At 34.4% G+C, this 22,242-nt stretch overlaps 1 protein-coding gene across 9 annotated transcripts in view; it reads left to right on the top strand.

Moving 5' to 3' along the window:
- The window catches only part of ATF2 (activating transcription factor 2), a 93,690-nt gene that overhangs the window by 63,787 nt on the left and 7,661 nt on the right, over positions 1–22,242 (top strand). For 8 of the 9 annotated variants that reach the window (XM_054476896.2, XM_054476886.2, XM_063647627.1 and 5 more), the window contains 3 exons: positions 6,480–6,629; positions 10,813–11,019; positions 21,432–21,537. In XM_054476896.2, coding sequence (XP_054332871.1) covers positions 6,480–6,629; positions 10,813–11,019; positions 21,432–21,537 — 463 coding nt within the window. Of the gene's footprint in view, positions 1–6,479; positions 6,630–10,812; positions 11,020–11,467; positions 11,542–21,431; positions 21,538–22,242 lie in introns of those variants that run through there. The other variant, XR_010122841.1, reaches the window with a different exon arrangement.

Raw genomic sequence — 22,242 nt, 5'->3', positions numbered from 1 at the left:
AAAAAAAAAAAAAAAAAAGTCTTCAGAGTAAGCTTGTATTTTTTAATTTTTAAGAACTTTAAGCCTTTGGAACAGTAAGAATGTGTTAAATGTCGATAGGGACCGAAAAATGAAAGACTATCTAGTACTTTTTAATACAACAGAAAAATTCCCAGGATATAATTTTCTACAGAATTAGACTAGTTGTCACTAAATTTTGGTTTCAGGGTTTTGTTTGTCATTAAGCCCGTAAATCATATTACTCTTCTAATAAAACAATTTTCTTTTGTAATATTTGTAATCAAAAAGCAGCTCTTCTGAATAAGAAAATGTTAATCATCTGGGAATTTTAAGATTTAGTAAAGTATTTAAATAGTATCCTCCAGAATCTTTTTTTTTTTTTTAAGACGTGTGACAAACTGAGAAATATCTTTGCACACAGTGGGTAGCCAGTAGGTTTTCTGCAGGGGGTTTCTACTGAGAGCTGACAGAGGGCATCCTGGCAAATGTTCAGAAACCTACATTAACTTGGTTGGGCCCTGCATGGAACCTCATGTTCAGCAGAATTCTTCTGACCTGCCTTTGCATGCCGAGCTAATCAGCAAATACCTAATGAGCTCACTCCAAAGAAACAGACCCTCTCTCAACCTACTTGATTTTCATACGTTCTCTGGGGGTGGGGAGACAAGATTTCATGAGGACTGATGATGCTGCAAAGACCACAATAATGATAATTAACTTGCTGAATTTAGAAGATTATGCTGTTAATTAGTTGCAAAATAAAGATAAGTAATAGAGCAGCAGATGGTAGGATAACACTCAGGAGAAGGAGGGTTATTACTCTGATGAGCTTTTGTGGCACATATGAAATATGGATCTGACTTTTTCATAAATTGTTTCTAGAGAACATTATCTTTTTTCTTTGAACTCTGATGGAGTACTTTGTTCGTACTAAGTTCTGACAGATGTGATAAAATTTATTTTCAAGGGTGCAACATAGAACTTGAATGACAAATTATTTCTAGGAGATCACCTCTTAAAGCGAATGTGTCAGATTGGTCAGCACAACAAATTATTCATCCTTTAATTAATTGAAACAATCTATATCTCTCTAAGAAAAAAAGTTTTCAATATAGTAGTTAACTTTACATCACTGAAAATTAAACATTAAAATACTGGTCTGTTTCATAGAAACATTATGAAGACATTTTTGTTTATCAAACAAAGTCTACCTTTACTTTAAATTTAAATTATGCCTAAGTTTTCTTGTACATGTTGGATAATATAGACCTTGTAAAGTCCTCCTTTTTTTTTTTTCTTTTTTTTTTTTTTTTTGAGTCAGGGTGTTGCTCTGTTTCCCAGGCCAGAGCTCACTGCAGCCTCAAACTCCTGGGCTCAAGCAAACCTCCTGCCTCAGCCTCCTGAGTAGTTGGGACTACAGGCATGCACCACCACACCTGGCTAATTTTGAAGTTTTTTGTAGAAATGGAGTTTTACCATATTGCCCAGGCTGGTGTGGAACTCCTGGGCTCAAGCAGTCCTGCCTTGGCCTCCCAAAGTGCTGAGATTACAGGCATAAGCCATCACACCCCACCTTAAATCTTTAATTTTTATGAGTGCTCAATCTTTACTTCTTAGAGTACTTAATCTTTATTTACATATATTAAATTTGCCTATTGAGAGAGATTTTGATCTTAGTAATGGACTGACCAATATCAGATGCTTAACTTAATTGATTACTAATAGATTTAGAAAATTTAACATTAGACTAGAGCTCCAGTTTGGCAAAGCTTTTGTTTAGAATGTGTTTGGTGAACTGGGAGTCAACAAATAGAATTTCTGGTTTTATCTCTGCTAACTATGATTCTGGGAAGTAACTTCAGTTTTTTGGAGTTTCTGTATCTGTAAGATGGTGATTGGACTAATTAACTTTCATTATCTCTGCTAGCTCCAAAATTCTGTTGTAAAATAAATGTTCATTACATTTGTTTTCATTGATTTTTTTTTTTTAAACCAAAGTATTTGGCCTTCTTCAAATGCACCTAACAAATATGTATGGCTGGATTGTAGATATCCTTACATTAATTGTAAAATTTGTATGAATGATATTTAGTGACTGCTTTTTTGACCTAAGTCTAATTTTTTTTAGCGTGTGTGCATTTTTGTTGCAGTTTTAGAAAAATTAATGGACAGTTTAGAACAGTGTTAATTAACCCTTAAAATCTTTTTCTTCTGTTGTATACCCACTGGCATACTTTTCAAGCCAGACCCATTGTAATCAATGTAACAGCATGGAGCAAACATTAGAGCTTCCTCACTGGATGAGTACTCTATACCCTAGAGCAGTCAAGGAAGGATAATGAATGAATACTGATGCTGCTTTTAAGTGCTCTGTAAGGTAGTAACTTGCCCTACTAAAGATTATTCAAGAGAGTGATGTTTATGTATTTCAGGCTCCCCTATGTGCAGTTACTGTATTTCATTAATTCTGAGAGTTAAGCTCTTCACTGTAAAACTTTAAATGCTCTTCAATTCTATGATAATTTCTACCTAAGGACTTAAAAATCTTTTCCAAACACATAATTTACTAAGCCTCACATTTCTACCTCTAGTTATATTTGTGCACATTTTAAAACTAGAAATGAAAGCCCCAATTTATCACTATAGGCTTGGTACTAGTCATTGTATTTTGATGTCTAACATTCTATTTATAAAATATATAAATATGCAGACTGGCGACCTCCCAAGGCTCTCTGCCTTTGTTCTGACCCACACTTTTCCAACTGAGGTCTTTCTACTTTAAATACTTCTTGATCATTTTCCAAAGTATTCCTATCTGATTCTAGCCAGCTACGACTTTAGTCCCTCATTTAATTTCAGTTTTAATCCATCCACTTCTACATTATCCCATCAATTATTAGGGTCCTAATTTCCTATGTTTTAGCTACTAATATAGTTGTTTCTGATTGTTTAGAAAAGGAACTAGGAATCTTGTCTTGATTCTAAAAAATTCAGTTTTTCTTATGGTCTTGAGCATGTCTCTGTTAGGAATGCTTACTTGTTCCCCAGTGCTGTAAAGAAATAGCACTTGAACATAAATTTAATTTCCTCAGCAAGGCCAATTTTTTTACTTTCTGCAGAAAGGGTACACTCGCCAGCAGTTTTCCCATGAGAGTACACCGAACAAAGGAGACAGGGTCATTTATAACCTGACGCATCCATCCTACTGCTGTGTCCAATTTCCATTGGCTGGAATGGGACCTCACATTCTGTATTTGTCCTGATTGGCTAGCAACTTAGAAGTTTTAAAAGAGGCAAAGGCAGAGGAGAACAAAGGAAAGAGGAATTAACTTGTGGAATGCTGAGAAAGGTAAAAACACCTTCAAATAAGGAAGAGGAACAGGCTATGACCTAATGCTTGCTTGGACCAGTATAAGCATGCCAGGGCAAATATGTAGGTAAATTGTGGGAGCTAAGAACATAAAGTACATTGATTTCTTTATTACAGCTAGCAGATATTTGAGTGTTAGCACAGGTCTTTGAATAAATTTTGCTTCTAAGAGAAGTTATTATTTATTACTAATTAGATGGGGAGGAAAGTCTTTGAAGAGGAACCTCTACTTTACTTTTTACATCTCATATATAAAATATGTCTGGGATCAAACCAATGCTTAAGGTGACCCTTAAGGACATTTTGAAAATTCAGAAACATAGGAACTATCCTGATTCTTTGGACCTCCGTGCTAAGAAAATAGAGGCCTCAATAGTATTCTTAAAAGAAATAAGGAAACTGACATCTGAAAAATTCTTTTACAAGTCAGATAGTTTTACATGTTATATTTATTTTTCAACTCAACTCTGCAAGGAAGTTATTATTCCCAGTTTTATAGGTAAAGAAATTGAGACTCAAAGATCAATGATTTGTTCAAAGTCACAGATAGTTTGAGGTGGAGTTAGGTTCTGAACCTAAAGTGTATTCTCAGCTGTATAAGACCATAGTACATTGCATGTTCTAATCAGTGAAAGCACTAGGATATTACATAAGTGGTACTTTTTATAATTCATAAAGAAGTAGTCTGTCAGAAAAGAGGGAGAAAACATGCCTGATCCTGGCTTAGCAGTTGCAGTAACAGGTTTGGCACTCTAAATCCTTATGATTGTCTTTTGAATCATTAAGCCACAAAGTTTCAGACTCTCTGTCTTGATCTTTCCCTGTGTTTTCTGGTAGCACCAAGGTTAAAGTATGCAGCATGGTGCCATGGAAATATTTTGCACTTGAAATTAAAGAGATCTGGGTTTATAGTCAGGATTTGAACTAGCTTAACAGCTCTGCATCCTTGAGCAAATGATATCTGGTTTCCTAAAGTGTAAAGTGGGGATACTATACAATTAAAAACTCATTAAAAAACTACAGATAATACAACAACACAGGTGAATCTCAACTGCATTGTGCTCAGGGAAAGAAGCCAGATTCAAAAGGCTATACAATGTATGTTTCCAAGTATATGATCTTCTGGAAGAGACAAAACTCTTGGAATCAGAAAATAGATCAGTCGTTTCCAGGGCCAGGGAGTAGAAGGAGAGTGTGACAGGAAAGGGCATGAGGATTTTATTGTGGTAAAACTGTTATGTATCCTGATTGTAGGGTAGGTTGCATGAGTGTATTTGTTTGTTAAAATTCAATAGAGGCCAGGCACGATGGCTCACACCTGTAATCCCAGAACTTTAGGAGGCCGAGGAGGGTGGATCACTTGAGGTCAGGAGTTCAAGACCAGCCTGGCCAACATGGCAAAACCCCATCTCTATTAAAAATACAAAAATGAGCCGGGCGTGGTGGCATGCACCTGTAATCCCAGCTCCTCAGGAGGCTAAGGCAGGAGAATTGCTTGAACCGTGAAGGTGAAGGTTGCAGTGAGCTGAGATCATGCCACTGCCCTCCAGCCTGGGCGACAGGCGAGACTCCCTCTCAAAAAAAAAAAAAAAAAAAAAAAGATATTTAATAGGATTGTACACTAAACAGAGTTAACTTGCTATGTGTAACTTATATCTCAAGAAAACTTTTCTTTTTACAAATTGACTTTATTTTAAAAATCACACCCAGAATATACAGTGATTCGCAAGAGAGAGAAAATGTCCACTAACATTTGTTCACACATAATTACTGCCTCAGTTGAAATTCTGGTGATCTTTTCATATATGCTTCAGTTTTTATGGGATGTGGATCATATATGATAGACAGTAAGAAGATAGGCCTAGATGAAAAGGAAGAAATTACAAGTTTTGAAATAGTTATAAAAATTTCTGAATTGTTCTTAGTTGAAGTGAATGGAAATACTTGTACTAGTATTATTTGGGGGTCTTTTTTAAAAGCTCTTCTCTCACTCACTCCTTTCTGCTATACTCAGGGAAGGAAGAAAGGAAAAGATTGCCAAGAATATGTGTTCTTAACACTTAACACCCCAGACAGTTATTTATTTCTAAAAAGTTTGGGAAGTGCTGGGTAGGCTGCAACATGGTTCTCACATCTCTATCTCTCTTTTTTGCCTCTCACTTGCGCTGGCTCTCACTCTCTTATTAGCCTCCATCCCCTCAAAGATGAACCTCTATAAGAATCTTAGGAAAACGTAATATACATAACTCTGACTCCAATTTCTGTAATAATATGTATTTGGGGCCCAAGAACTACATCTCAGTTACTAAGAACAATATCAGCAATAATAGTCTCAGGTCTGTTGGATCCCTGAAGTCCCTTTCATTGCTGAGATACTGTGGTATGATTATCTTTGCAAATTATTTTATATTTACAGATCATAACAAAACCACCTTAAAGATCACATATGACCATTTTCACTAAAGAAACCAATTTCTATCAGTTAACAGATATGTTTGTTTGTACCTATGTATCAAATCATTATATCAGTTGCTAAAAGAAATACCCAAAAGTATAAGATAATCTCTGCTCTTAGAGAGCTTACTAACTGGTTAGGAGATAAAATAGTTGCATATAACAAATTTTTATTGATAGCATAACAAGCTTCATTCAAATTGTTTCTTGATAAGGTGGTAGACATAAATATCTAGGGCCTCATTCTAATACTAGATCTATCATGCTCTGAATGTGAGTCCAGTACAATCCAATAATTAACTGGCAAACCTGCAACAGCAAAAGAGAACTAGATCTGCTTACTGGGGACAGGGAAAACCTAAGAGAGACAAACCCAGCTGTAGGTTCTTGGAGGAGGCTCAGTTTGGGCCCATTTGATCTCTGTTTGCAGGTTTGGTGCCAGTGCTTACTTGGACAGTGACATGATGTTACATTTTTAAGGCCTTTATTATTATTTTCTCAAAATTCACTAGTAACAGCAAAATACAGAATCCTCTAGTAGTACTAGGCAAAAAGACTCAGGGAAACTACCTAAGGTGTTATTGTTTGTCTTGTTGATATTCATGATGATCTTTAAGGACTTAAAAAAAATTTTTTAATGGTGTTTGCATTTCAGAGATTAAAAGCTGCTTTGACCCAGCAACATCCTCCAGTTACCAATGGTGATACTGTCAAAGGTCATGGTAGCGGATTGGTTAGGACTCAGTCAGAGGAATCTCGACCACAGTCATTACAACAGCCAGCCACATCCACTACAGAAACTCCGGTATGTGTGTTGTTTTTATTATTCAGCACTCTGTCATCTTTAAACAGACAAGTACAGTGTAACTTACGACTTATTTAAAAAATATTACTCTGGTCATATTGTTATTCCAAAGGTGTATCAAAAGCCTCAGGGAAAGGTAGCTCAGTGTACAAGTATTGATATAAAAATAAACATAATAGAGCAGTTTTTCTGTTCAGGACACCTGTAAATATTTCTGTGGGTGTCCATATATGTTGGTCACAATTCTTTTTAAAGAAAACATCTTTTTCTGTTGATTTTAGGACAGTGAAACTGAATACTGCTTTGAGAAATTTCCTTTACTCTCTATTTCCTGATTGAGGAAGTTTATAGAGTTATGACTTTGGAAAATAGTTATATAACTAGAAAAATAATATTAGAACCTTACAGTGAGAAGAATGAAATTGTATCTTGTTTTCTTAGTTATCGTCCAAAACTACAAATTTGACATAAACCATAACTATTAACACTAGATATTTTTTCTTGCTGTGGCATAAACAGGTTTGATTTGAACTGTTCTCCTGTGTAACCAAAGTATTGACGTTATAGGAAAATTTAATAGGTTAAGTTCTGTAAATTTTATAGACAATAACAACTTTGTTAAGGGATGCTGTGTTCTTCAGAAATGTATGTAACTAAATCTTACGTTCTTTTTCAAGTAGCAAAACTAAGATTTCTAAAGAATCTTTTTGAATCTCTTCTTAAAAAATGATTGATTTTCCTTTTTTCCTAAAATGCCATATGTTTATGATTACCATGCATATCATATTTCAGTATTGTGTTGCCATCTACAGCCATTAAAGTGTGTATGTCCCAAAGAGGCAGATGTTTTTTCTGTTTCCATTACTAGCAGAACAAATAATTCTTGTTTCTGCTTTTAATATTTGCTCACTCATTGTAAAACATTACTCTTTGTTATTTATTTGTATAAGTAACCTTATCTCACTTGTAGGTAATCAGAGGTCTTTTAGAGAAATAGGTAGATAAATATTCACACACATACACACATATGTAGGTATTACATTACTAACATAAATCAAATGATTCCTGAATTAAAACTTGTGAAACATCACCAAAGGAGCAAATATGCTTTATGGCAGCTATTTATACTAGAGACCCCTTTCACTTATCTCTAGTTTGTGACTGCCTGTGAGATGATTGATATTGTTATATGCCTGCAGTGCCTTTCTAATTCTTTCTAGTAAAAGATTATTGTACTCCTGTTAAATGTTTCAGAATTCTATTTAGACCTTTTATCTTTACTTGAAGAATATTAGCATTGGCATTAAAAAGCAAAAGTTTTCAAAGAAACACATATAAACAAGTTTTAGATTGCCACCTAATCATAGGTATTTACATAACTGTATCTTGTCTTTTAAAAACTTAATATATAATGAAATGTAGTTGTGGTTGTCATCCACTAACCAACTTTACTTAGGGACCAAAAGGGAAAATGAGGGGCTGAGTGATTGTGTTATGTGTGTTAATATTATACCTCAGGGTTTAACAATGATTCACAGGCCATATGCAACCCATGGGTGTTTTTGTGTGATCTGCAAGTTAAGTATGATTTTTTACATTTTTAAAGAGTTATTTTTAAAAAATGAATATAATTTATTTTTATTGTCCTTACTTTCTTGCACTAACTATAGTTTCCCTGGATCTAATTTTTATTTATATCTTTATATGTTATTGTATTGGATGGAAGCCCCATGAGGGCAGGACTTTATCTGTTTGTTCACTGCTATACTTAGTTTCTAGAATAGTTCCTATAAGTATTTTCTGAATGAAATAGAATGAATTAATAGACATGGGGCGAGAAGGAGCAGTATACACTTCTAAGAAGCCTCCAATCCTTGATAGGCATAAAGATATACAAATGTAACTCTGAGTAGCAGAAATTAAGCTTCTGCTATTCTGCTAGTACTTATGATTAGTCTTTGCTATAATGAGTTCAATCAATTAAAAACAAAAATAAACTGTTCTCTCTTATTCAGCCAGATGAGTAAAAGAAAAAACCTGCCATTCTCAATAAGAAAAATAGGAGGATGTGGCTCACACCTATAATCCCAGCACTTTGGGAGTCCAAGGCGAGTGGATCACCTGAGGTCAGGAGTTCGAGACCAGCCTGGCCAACCTGGTGAAACCCCATCTCTACTAAAAATACAAAAATTAAGCTGGGTATGGTGGCAGGCACCTGTAATCCTAGCTACTCGGGAGGCTGAGTAGGGGAATCACTTGAACCCAGGAGGCGGAAGTTGTAGTGAGCCAAGATCACGTCATTGCACTCCAGCCTGGGCCACAGAGCGAGACTCTATCTCAAAAAAAAAAGAAAGAAAAAGAGAAATAGGAGGATGAAGAAAAAAATTTCAAGATTGCAAATCTTGAAGTCAGCCATAGAAATATTTTTCTAAAACATTAAGTTGCAATTATGTAAGTAAAATAAACGCTCTAATTTAAATGCTTAATCTTTATTACAATTAAAATATCTCTTTTTTGAGACGGGATCATCCTCTGTTGCCCATGCTGGAGTGCAGTGGTGCGATCATGGCTCACTGCAGCCTCCACTTCCCAGGCTCAAGCAATCCTCTCCCACCTCAACCTCTTGAGTAACTAGGACCATAAGCACATGCCACCACACTTGGCTAGTTTTTTAAATTATTTGTAGAGATGAGGTTTTGCTATGTTGCCCAGGCATGAAATACTTTATACATGCAATAACTCTCTTTGTAATGCTAGTTATTTGGACAAAGAAATGATAACTTTATTTTTTGGAATTTGTTAGAGTGAAAAATAATTTGGTAATTTACCTGCAGAATTTATCTTGAGCTTTATGTAAGACTTGTATTACATAGATAAGGAGAAAACAAATTTTATTTGTGCATACCATTTTTAAATATAATAAATTATAGGTAAAAGATTGTTTTCAGGCTTCTCCTTTGGATTATGTGCCTATAGCCACGAAGTGTTCTTTTCTCTACACCATTTCCAAGAGTTCATTTTCTTCTTTCTTTCTTTTTTTTTTTTTTTGTATTTTTTGAGACTGAGTCTCACTGTATTGCCCAGGCTGGCATGCAGTGGTGTTATCTTGACTCACTGCAACCTCTGCCTCCCGGGTTCAAGCGATTCTCGTGCCTCAGCCTCCCGATTATCTAGGATTACAGGCATGCACCACCACGCCCAGCTAATTTTTTTGTATTTTTAGTAGAGACTGGTTTTCACCATGTTGGCCAGGCTGGTCTCGAACTCCTGACCTCAAGTGATCCACCCGCCTTGGCCTCCCAGAGTGCTGGGATTACAGGCATGAGCCACCACGCCCGGCCAAGAGTTCATTTTTTGACACCCTTATTCATTTGTTCTGTGGCACAGTTTTGGGGTTTGTGAAAGGCTTGAAGGTACCTGTTGTTTTATAGTCTTATACACTAGACAATATTACTAGTGACTGAAGATTTCTTTCTCTTGCTAATCTGAGATAACCAAGCTGATTCATTGGGGAGCAGAGGGAACAATTAAAATGAAAATTAAGGCTCCTGTGGGATTCTCCCTACCAGAAAAATGAGTATTAATAAATACAAGAACTTGACCCTTAGAAAAAGACTGTGACCCTAAATTTCACAAACTGAAGAAAAGCTGAATATACCAAAGAATATACATATTTTCACTCCATAACTTTAGAGAAACAAATTTTAAGAAAATTGACATTTAATATGAGATATTTAATTTAAAAATAGCGTAGAAATCATGGTTTTCTATCATGAATTTAAATAGGAAGTTATTAAATGTTTTGAGAAATTTATAATCAGTTTTCCAGGGATTTAATAATGTAATAAAATCTGTTAAAATATACTTGGAAAAATATTTCTATATATCATTTGTATTGTATTTTAAATTTTTTCATATTTGTATGTAAATGAAAATATACATGAAGAATACATTTACTGTGACATTGCACTAGTGAGAATTGTGTTATAGCATAGCTCATAACATAAGTATATTCAAGAAGGAAGTTAAACCACAGGGTGATTTTCATATTGCCCCAACATACTGATGTATTCAACAAGACTTAGAAAATACAGTTGCTCTCCCCCTTTGACACCCTTTACTGCCTATGTTAATTCACTCACTAGATACAAATATAACAGGCTTTCATCTCTGTTTATAATAGGCTTCTCCAGCTCACACGACTCCACAGACCCAAAGTACAAGTGGTCGTCGGAGAAGAGCAGCTAACGAAGATCCTGATGAAAAAAGGAGAAAGTTTTTAGAGCGAAATAGAGCAGCAGCTTCAAGATGCCGACAAAAAAGGAAAGTCTGGGTTCAGTCTTTAGAGAAGAAAGCCGAAGACTTGAGTTCATTAAATGGTCAGCTGCAGGTATGGTGCATATATGTGAATTTTGTTTTCTTTCTTTTTTAATAATTGTGAACATAGATTTTTTTTTTTATTTCTAGTTGGGCCTCCAAACATTTTAGGACGTGATATTGGGTGTGTATGGAATCTGTAGTAAATCATAGTTTTGTAAACTGTTTGTTTGGATGCTGAGATGAAATAATATAAAACTTTCAACGCTGATACAGTGAAGAAATTTAAAATGTGTTTACCTGCGTACAAAAGTAGCTAAACTATCTGGTTTGAACTTTATAAAGTTGTGATATAAAGTGCAGAGAATTTTAAAATTTAAAAATATCACTGTTATTTCACTTTTCTTGTCTATTTTTTTGGTTTATAGCACAACTATAAAGTTGCTTCAGTAGCAGTTTTTACTTTTAAATTCTTTCATTCTTTGAATTATAAATTTTGTTCTGTTTTGTTTTATTTAAAGTGAATATATTGCTCGTGAAAGGTGCCAGATTGACAGCTTTGGAAACTGAAGGACTCTAATTATCCACAGACCAGGTACAATATGGCCAGTGGCAGTACAGATCATTTCATACTGCCCTGCCAATGTGCCTCAGATACATTTCTTAAAACCTCATGGAGTATAAAGTTTTAAGGCAGCACCGAATCTGTTTCCTTTGTTTTTCTTCCTTCCTTTTGTTTTTGTTGTGTTTTTTAACATAAATATTCTCCTATATAATCTTAAACTACCAACTGATAAGTATCAACTAGAAAATTGATGTTAATGAATTGCAGTTGTTATTAGTCTAGCTCAGTCTTCTGAATTATCCATACCCAGTTAAAAATGAATCTTTCTGTATAATCATAATTGATGGTAAGAGACCTGCTGTCTTCTTAAATCTGTCTTTAAGATATCACCAATATAATTGTCTGTTTAAATGGTTAGGAAACAGTTTTTAGCATCAGACATAGCATTTAACCAAATGTAAGTTTTATAATTTAAATTTTTTTAATGTGAAGCAGGCATCTTTAAGTCTTTATTGTGCTTTGAATATTGACATGATAGAACAAATAGATTGTCTTGCAGAACTTATTTTTAACGATTTTATTTTAATGATTTAGGAGAAATTTTTAATACAACTTACCACATCACATAGACTTAAAATATGTGCTTATCTTCTAGGGTTTATTAAGAAATATAATTTATCATTTATCATCTGATAAATTGTTTTTTTGTTTTTGAGACGGAGTCTCACTCTATCACCTGGGCTGAAGTGCAGTGGTGCAATCTCAGCTCACTGCAACCTCCAGCTCCCAGGTGCCAGTGGTTCTCCTGCCTCAGACTCCCAAGTAGCTGGGATTACAGGTGCGCACCACCACGCCTGGCTAATTTTTGTATTTTTAGTAGAGATGGGGTTTCACCATGTTGGCCAGGCTGGTCTCAAACTCCTGACCTCAGGTGATCCACCCGCCTCAGCCTCCCAAATTGCTAGATTACAGGCGTGAGCCACTGTGCCCAGCCCATCATCTGATAAATTTTTAATCAAGAACAAGTCTCAGAAATTTTTAGAAGACATTTCTAAATTTTTTTTTAATAATATAGACTGTAGGTACTAATTTATGCTGCAAAAATGGCTATTTTATATCAAGTCTGTTAGAATATTTATTATTATTTAAATTTTCACATATTACATTAACAAAGTGATTTAGGTATGTGTATTTTTTTTTCTGTTCTTAACTAACAAAATCTTCTGAATGACCTGCTATTTTATAGTTGTATGACATAAAACACAATCATTGTTGTCTTTAGTTGTCTTACCTGTGGAATAGATGTGGTAATACCACTTCTCTGTGTTGTTAGATAAATCAGTCAATTCAAGGGTTTCTTCGTACAGAAAATTTTAACTAGTAAGACAAATTTACCATTATTTTCCTTTGTAATTTGGCTTATTGTGCCTTATTTAAGAAGTAAAAGTACCTGAAAACTATGAAGTAGTACATACATATATGTTATTATTTACAGGGATTTTAAGCTGGGCAAGTTTTCTGCTTTGACCCATTTTAGAGCAATCTTAATACCTTTTAATGAGATATTGCTGTTTCCTTAGTTACACTGCAGCACTAGTTACCACTATTAGCCCTTTATTATTGCAGAAAACCATGGAAAATTAAGTATTCAAAATAAATATAATCTTGACTCTATTTATTTCATTTTTTTTCTGTCACACAGTCTATGATTAAAATGTCGTTATTGTAGCAGTGCTTTGTATATACTTCCTAATTTGGGTAGAAGTTTTTTGATTGGAGAAATAAAGATTTATCATTAGGTAGAAGTTTGCTGACATCATTTTTTGAAGCATGAGACTATTAAATGGAAGCTAAATTTAGGAAATCACTAAATTAAGCTCTACATTTGAACTTGAGTTTAGTTAATACCTCAAATTACGTACAGAAGAAGTAAAACCAGTATTTTTGACCATTAAAAACTGGGTGATGATGGCATCATCTTAGATTTAGAAATGCATTTTAAAATAGGAGCCAAAATGATATATTATCAAGGATTTTACTTAAAATACTTCTCCAAAAAAGAAAAAGCATTGTATCCATCTATTTATATTAATCTGGGAAAATACCTAGGATATATATGTTTGGGCAAAAAGAAAGTTGTTGGAAACAGCCCAAATGTCCATCCAAGATGAATGGATGTGCTTTATATGTACAATGGAATATTATTCCGCCATAAAAAGGAATGAAGTATATGCTACAGTGTAGAGGAACCTCAAAACATTATGTTAAGTGAAAGAATACAGAACAAACATCAGATGTTGTATCATTCCATTTATGTGAAATACCCAGAATAAATGAATCCATAGAGAGAGATGGCATATTAATGGGGGAGGGATAATAAGGAGAAATTGCTTAGTGGGTTAGGGTTTTAATTTGGAGCGATGGAAATATTTTGTTACTAGACAGAGGGTGGTAGTTACACAACATTGTGAATGTACTAAATGCTAGTTTAAACTGATTACCTTTATGTTATATGAATCTCACCTCGGTAAATTACCAAAAAAGGTCAGTTACATCTAAATTAAGCATTATTATTATGCTTAATAAAGCATAATCCTTTCTTATTAATAAAAAGGTTTACAGTTAGATGGGTAAATGTATAGGTATAGGAACTGGTATAGAAATGACTCCCTAAGTATAGGTAGCATTTTAGAAATGACATGTACCAAGGTGCAAACGATGGTAAGGAGGGAACTGAGAGCATGGATGGTTTGGGAAGAAAGGGTACTTCAATGATGATATTCTGTTATTGTTTCAAGTCAATATATTATTTTGACTTTTTGTTGTTTTCTACTTATTTGGCAAGTAAAATAAGTTTTTTAAAAGTGACAGATTTTAGCTTTCAGAATGTGAAGAGTTAACATGCCTATAATAGATTCAGGGAGAAAAATTTCTTTTAGTCTGCCAACAGCAAAACCGTTAACTGTGAAGAACAGAATGACTTGTAAAGAAAATTGAATATCAAAGAAATAATTAAACCCTACTTTATGTGAAAACATTAATCAATTCTGTATTTCCTTGATGATCCTTCATGTGACATGTAGGCTTAGCTGATCAGTGTAGTGGGCTGTAATGACCCATAGTTTACTTATATATTTTATATGTAATACAAGGTTTAACAAGTGTTGAGGTATGATTGTTCATATTTTTACCAAATACATATTAGGCCTTAAAATATATTCAACCTTATTGCCGCATTCACTAAATTTAATCATGTTTTAGTTTTCCCAAATCATTGCTAAAAGAGCAATTTCATCAAATTATATTAGAGACATTTATGGTAATCTAGACCAAAAATTGAATACTGTTGGTTATAAATTATTGTTTTTTTTTTGGAGACAGAGTTTTGCTCTTATTCCCCAGGCTAGAGTGCAATGGTGCAATCTCAGCTCACTGCAACCTCCACCTCCCAGGTTCAAGCAATTCTCCTGCCTCAGCCTCCTCAGTAGCTGGGATTACAGGCATGCGCCACCACACCCGGCTAATTTTGTATTTTTAGTAGAGATGGGTTTCTCCACGTTGGTCAGGCTGGTCTTGAACTCCCGACCTCAAGTGATCTGCCCGCCTCGGCTTCCCAAAGTGCTGGGATTACAGGCATGAGCCACCGCACCCAGCCAGTTACTGTATTTTTAAAGTAATATCTATTTTGTTAATTTTGTTATCTTTTACTTGAAATGGTTTTTACCTGTTTATAGCTTTGTCTTTCAGTTATACTCATTATGGGGGTTAATTTTCAGTATATAAATGTAGCATGTTTCCTTATGAACAAAAAACAGATTTCTTTTCTTTACTAACAGTAGCTGCTTAACAGTTACTCTGTGGGTACAACTTGATAATTATTTTTGTGTGGATTTGGCTGTTATATTAGGTTGGTGCAAACGGAATCGCAGCTTTTGCCATTAAAAGTAACGGCAAAACATACTTTCAATGGCAAAAACTCTGATTCTGTTTGCACCAACCTAATAACTTAGATACTGCAAAATGTGTGTGGAGTGGAAGCACAATAAATTAATAAAAGCACACTTTTATAGCTAGAGAATTATTTACTCATAAGTTAATGATGTGGAAAAGGTTTTATTGGTCTGTTGACTTATAGAAAATGAGATTAAATCTTTTATTTCTGGTACCAGACAATATTTTATTTCAGTATTTATCACTTGAAATAGGAAAAAATAACAATAATTGGAAGATACTTTATAATACCTTTTTGATTTAATTTCTGAATTCTATGATCTATCTTCCACTTTTTTCCACTGAGTTTTTAACTATATTCTAGATGAAAGAAAGGGGTATTAGTGTAGCTGCCATCATCTCATGCATTTTATTCTGAGTTTGAGATCTAATACTTATATTTGAGGCTTTTACTAAGAATCTTCCTAAGCCTTTTTTTCTCCGTCAAACTGTGATAGAATAAGTACTATTATGAAAAGCAACTGAAATAAGTTATAGAACAGTGTTGTAACTACACTGTGCAGATGCTAGTTATTTTTCATTCTGTCATTATGCATCTATTATGTGCAAGGCGTATTATTAGATATGGGTAACAGCGAAAAAGACATTGTCTTTGCACTTACAGAATTTGTGGCAGAGGAGACAGACATGAAACAAGTAATTAAAGTGTGAGAATAGGAAAGGAGTCATTCCCATTCATTTTGCAAAGTGTTTCCAAAGTATTTTATAGCTCTAATGAGAACTCTGTCTTTTTTTCAGTTAAAAATATAAATTTTTAAAAAACTAGTTTGTTTTCATGTGTAAAGTTTTACATTCCACGATAACCCTTGGAACTGTGCGGAGGGAATCTTGATACTTAACTGCCTTTTGTGAGGCTTAAACATTTTAAAAATTCATAGCAATGAGAAATTCCACAAAATAAGAAACTATTCAATACTGTGTCTTTATTTTTGGGGGTAATGGCTGAAGTAGAAAGTCAAAGATCATAAATTTAGGGAATACCTGATATTCATGGCCAAATATCAATAAAAGTTTTGATTGATTAGTCAGTTGGCTGTCGTGTGATGATTTCAGTAGGCTGATTTACATTACGTAGACAATGTAAGAAAAATTTGTTTGCTGCTATGTAATTAACCTTTGAGTAGCCACATTATTAGAGTGGAGCGGTGGTAGAGATAATGATAAAATAATTTACATCAGATTTTAGACCAGAATAATAATTTCTTTTAGCATCTGTTCATCTTTCCAAATATGTTTTACTTTGACAAAGTGATGATTTCTCACATTTGAATGAGACTTTTACATTTTCAAAATGCTTTTATATCTCTTATTTTAACTTCATCTTCAGAATGACCCAGGAAGATAACTAACATATCCTGCAAGTATACTAACTCACAAATAGTAGATAGTACAACCAGAAGGACTTTGGAGGCCGAATCCAACTAAAATCTAGTCTAAAATAATCCAAAAAATAGTAAGAGGTGTACATTTTTTTTTTCATTTAATAATAAGTCTTTTTGTGGCTGAACATCCCCTTGATATTTATTTTGGCTTAAGCAAACTGGTTTTGTGTGTGTGTGTAACCTCTGTTTTTATATTCTGAGGTCTCTGTGTATAGAAACTTAAGGAGTCTTCCCATTATATTTGTGTAGCAGCCCCTTCTCTCTCTCTACCTGTCTTCTGATCTTTCTTAATATAAAGATTTCAGAATTAAAATCATGACTTATGCAGCCATCTTATCTGAATAGTAATAAATCATGCCTATCTTTATTTTTAGGAATACAGTATTTTCTTTATAAGACTAGAATTCTTGAATGCTTGGAGTAGTTTGTTGAATTTACTATATTTATCATAAATGAGGCCAGGAGCAGTGGCTCACTCCTGTAATTCCAGCACTTTGGGAGGCTGAGGCAGGTAGATCAGTTGAGGCTGGGATGGTGAAACCCCATCTCTACTAAAAGAAATAAATGTGTGTATATATATGACTTAGGAACCACTCAGCTTTTGTCTCTTCTAACTAATTCAGTTATAAAACCTTTACCTGCATGAGCATCCTATTTCCAACCCCCGCTTGACCTGGTCTTGACCACTAGCATATGCTTATACTTACTAGGGCTGTACAGCTCAACTAATCCACTTCTTCAAGCTTTGGCCCACCCTCATGCCTAACCTGCACTCCAGCTATGTTTGCTTTGCAGTATTTCTCTCTGTCCCAATTCCTAGCCAGTAATTGTGTCTCATTTGCTGCTTTTAATCTAGTGGTGATACCATCTTTTAATGAAATCGACTACTAGAGTACAGTGATAATACAAGTTATATTTAATTTGTAACCTGTCATCCAAAAGTCACTTTTGAGCTTCAGAATCATCATTAGGAAAATGTTACTGTAAAACATTTTAGATCAGGACAATGTAAAAAATTGGACTGAATTTGTATTGTGCAGACCTTGAATTTGTTGGTTTATTTCTTAACCATTTCTGCCATTTAAAAGGTGTAGTGGAAAAAATTGCTTATTTGAATTTTGGATAAATATAATTTACAGCATGCTTGTATATTATACCTTTTAGATACATGCAAATTTATATACAAGAATGTGCAGAGTTTTTAAAAGAAAAAAAGTAACAGAAATTTAAAAATAAAAGAATGTGCAAAAGTTTTTATTTTTAATTTCTTCTTCTTGGCCTTTTCCATTGTTTCTCCAAGTTAATGCCAATTAAAATTCAGTTAGCACAAATATACGTTGTAAGAAGAATCAAGTACTGTACCTCTTCAGTCCTTGATGTTCATTAACCTTTCCTGGCTACTGGCTTCTTCATGTTACAACTATATGTTAGTAAACCAGATAGTCTAATTAGATCAACAGCCTGAATACCACCAACAGTTAAGTTTGAAATGTAGAAATTGATGTCCTGTTCATCAGTTTCAGACCTGTCTATTTAAAGAGAGAATTTGTGTGTGTATGTATTTATTTATTTCATTTTTTTGTGACTGAATGTCACTCTGTAGCCCAGGCTGGAATGCAGTGGTGCAACCTCCACCTCTTGAGTTCAAGCAGTTCTCCTGCCTCAGCCTTCCAAGTCACTGGGATTACAGGCACGCACCACCAGACCCAGCTAATTCTTATATTTTTAGTAGAGACAGGGATTCACCACGTTGGCCAGGCTGGTCTTAAACTCCTGACCTCAAGTTATCTGCCCGCTTCAGTCTCCCAAAGTGCTGGGATTACAGGCATGAGCCACCACACCCAGTCTATATTTAAATCAATTATTTTATATCAATTAGCTAGCCAACGCATAACACTTTCAGTACTTTTATCACATATAGCATTTTGTTTCATAATATGGTTTATTGTGAATGTATAGAGTGTTTAAGAGAGAAGGCATTTGTGATTTTTAGAGTTCCGTAATTGAGGTGATACTATATAATATGCCAATTTACATAACTGAGAAAATTAACAATGTAGCTGTATTGGTGAGATTATTGCTATAAATGATGAAGTTAGGACCTCTGACCAGATTCATATTATTTAAGCTTTTTCATTTCACCTTCTTTGATATTTTTTACGTCCTAGACATAGAATTACGTGGTCCTCTCTAAAATATGTCTGTCTACTCAGTCCATATCAGGCAATGTGCTGTGCTCTGGGGATACCAAGGAAAAGATATGTTCTGCCTTCAAGAAATTCCCAGTCTGGTAGAGGTAGCAAACAAGTACACCAAAAGTTACAATCCAGTGTGATAAGTACTATGGAAGAGATCTATATGTATACACACAAAAGTATATGGCTGTGGGAACACAGAAATAGGCACCTAACTTATTTTCCTGTGCATTCTAAACTGTTCTGAGTTGACACTTAAATATTTAGCAAGACAAAAAAGAGGGGATAAAGACAACGGTATGTATTTAGCTAGCAATTTCAAACTGTTACTTTTGTAAGTCAAGACAAATACTGGTTATTTCATATGGTTCAAACTAATGTGAAGGTAGCAAGGGTATGAGAGGCTTGAAGCATCACTAGTGTTTGGTGTTAAAGGATAGAGTATATCAGAAGAGCAGTGAGAGTTGAAAATCATTATGGTCACCATCACCAGATTGTAAAAGATTGTATATTCTTGACTAAAAATAAATATCCAGCCCATTTCCTGTTACAGGATTTAATGAGAGAAACTTGTAGACATCAGTCTCAAAATCAAGCTGACAGGATGGGTAATATACATTGGGTAATATACATTGGATTATTCATAACATGGTTTCATCAATAGTGTCATTAATACTGAACTATAATTAGCAGTATTGACACCAGTTGGAGAAGGTGTTTTCTAAATGACAGCTTCTTTTCAAGCCAAACTGTTTTAAATTTTACCTTCTGTACTTTGATTACTATCTACCCATTCTTGCCTCAAATACAGTATTCTAAATAATCTAATCTTTTAATTAACGGTTTAGAGTTATTATGAGCATCAATTTTTGTTCTGTACTTAAATACAGTGATGTAATTCATTGTTATTGGGGTGTGAGGAACTGTTTGACCCAATAGACTTGCCTTTAGATTGCTTAACTTTTATTATTTGATTTTTATGTTTCTGTCACTTATCACTTAAGGAGGCCCAAGTCTGCTAAATTATTTTATTTATTTTTTTTGAGACGGAGTCTCACTCTGTCACCAAGGCTGGAGTGCAGTGGCACAATCTCACCTCACTGCAGCCTCTGCTTCCTGGGTTCAAGCAGTTCTCCTGCCTCAGCCTCCCGAGTAGCGAGTAGCTGGGATTAGAGGTACCTGCCACCACGCCCAACTAATTTTTGTATTTTTTGTAGAGACAGGGTTTCACCAGTTGGCCAGGCTGGTCTTGAACTCCTGACCTCAAGTGATACAACTGCCTCGGCCTCCCAAAGTGCTGGGATCACAGGCGTGAGCCACCATGTCAGCCTGCTAAATTATTTTACATTCAGCTTTCTGGTTAAGAAACAAGGTAGAAAATGTCATGCCTGAGCTTTTATGTACACCTGTTTGCTATATTTTCTAATTTACTTTTTGGTTCATGGATGAAATCTGAATGGTTATAGTTACTGTGTAAGTCCAAGTAAGTAGAGGTATTTGTAAGTTAAGAATTTTTTATGTTACCAGTTTATTAAATTCATATTATTTCTAACTCTTGAGTATTGGTAATGATCACTGACTTACATGTTTTTAATATTCGGGGTAACTCAAAGGAATTAGTCGGACTTGCTCAATTTGGAACTTTTTACCAGATTAATGTATCCCAAACAATGGCTGAAGTACTCATTCTGAAGATTAGAACAAATCTCCATTGACGTAGCAGATTTAAATTTAGATGTGTACAAATTGCCTGGGTCAAAGGCAACTAAGCCATTTAAATGTTATATCTAGTTTCATTGGTTTCAGTGTCCAGCAAGAGTGCCTTGCAGTGAATTTTAGGTATCCATAATTCTTTGGTTATTTTGGTTTCCCCTGTGGAGCTTTTCTTGGTTTCTAGGAAACTAGAAACTTGCTTATTTGAATTTCTAGGATGAATTTTTTCATTTTTAAGTGAATGGAATCAGTGAAAATTCATCCTGACTGCCTTGATGTTTCTTTTTAAATAATCAGAAGAGCATGCAACATATATAAAATAAAAATACTTTCAACAGGTTACCTGTAATATATAAGAAGTCCCAGGGAAATGGAAACAATTTTGAAATATGCTATCCAGTTGTGCCATTATCTTAAATTTTTATTCAAGTTACAGCTTTTTAATAAATGCTAAAATATAAAAGCTGCCATGTACTGATTAGACATTTAATCAGCATATTTTCTTTGTTTTTAATGTTCTGCCAGTGATGTCCAATTTTATACTTTAATCCTTGCTTGTTTTAAACAGTAAAAAATATGTTTAGTCTGTGGTAAGGTACATAAGTTGTTTCTTCTCCAGAGTGAAGTCACCCTGCTGAGAAATGAAGTGGCACAGCTGAAACAGCTTCTTCTGGCTCATAAAGATTGCCCTGTAACCGCCATGCAGAAGAAATCTGGCTATCATAGTGAGTAATGTTCCATTACCTATAGCCTTAGGCTACGTCAGTGAAATACCATCAGAGTGAACTGAGCTGCTACTTTAAAAATGGAGAGTGCGCTTCTAATATTTAAGATTAAATATCAGAATGTCTGTAAGGTTATTATAGAATGCAGTAGAGAGGTATACTTTTTTAGAATCTAGAGAGTTTGAGTTTTCCTGTTTCTAGCTTTTTTCCTAAGCATTGCCTTAGATCAACAAAATGGATTAGCTAATAATTTAAAATATACTGTAAGTACTTGATGATATTTTGTTCATCTTCTCAGGGTAACACTTTGTCTTAGATTGACAGGGTGAAACACTACTTTTTTCCCAGCCTCCATTCATTAATGATGATATTTTTCTTTTTAAAATCAGCTGACTGCCTTTAACAATATATGATATCCCTTTACGGTATCAGATCCTATTGTTCTTTCTTAGATAATGTCAGCATTGTGTAATGTTTTTATTGTTGTAAACCTTTATATTGAGATATCTAGTTAGTTATAAAAATGCTAAAACAGGAACAGTAGTTAAATTATCTGCTTGTAAGTTTCCTGCTAAATGTTTTCCCAAAGAATGAGATTCTTTTGTTTTCAGCATTTTAGAGGTTAATTGTGCCTTTTCCTTTTTGCAATGTCCTTTTTTGATAAGATGCACAGTGTTGGAACCAGCTGTTACTCTTGAATAAATG

This window comes from Pongo pygmaeus, chromosome 11 (assembly GCF_028885625.2).
Source record: "Pongo pygmaeus isolate AG05252 chromosome 11, NHGRI_mPonPyg2-v2.0_pri, whole genome shotgun sequence".
Lineage (NCBI taxonomy): Eukaryota > Metazoa > Chordata > Mammalia > Primates > Hominidae > Pongo > Pongo pygmaeus.
Note: the sequence above shows the minus strand (reverse complement) of the source record. Positions and strands in the feature narration are given on the sequence as shown.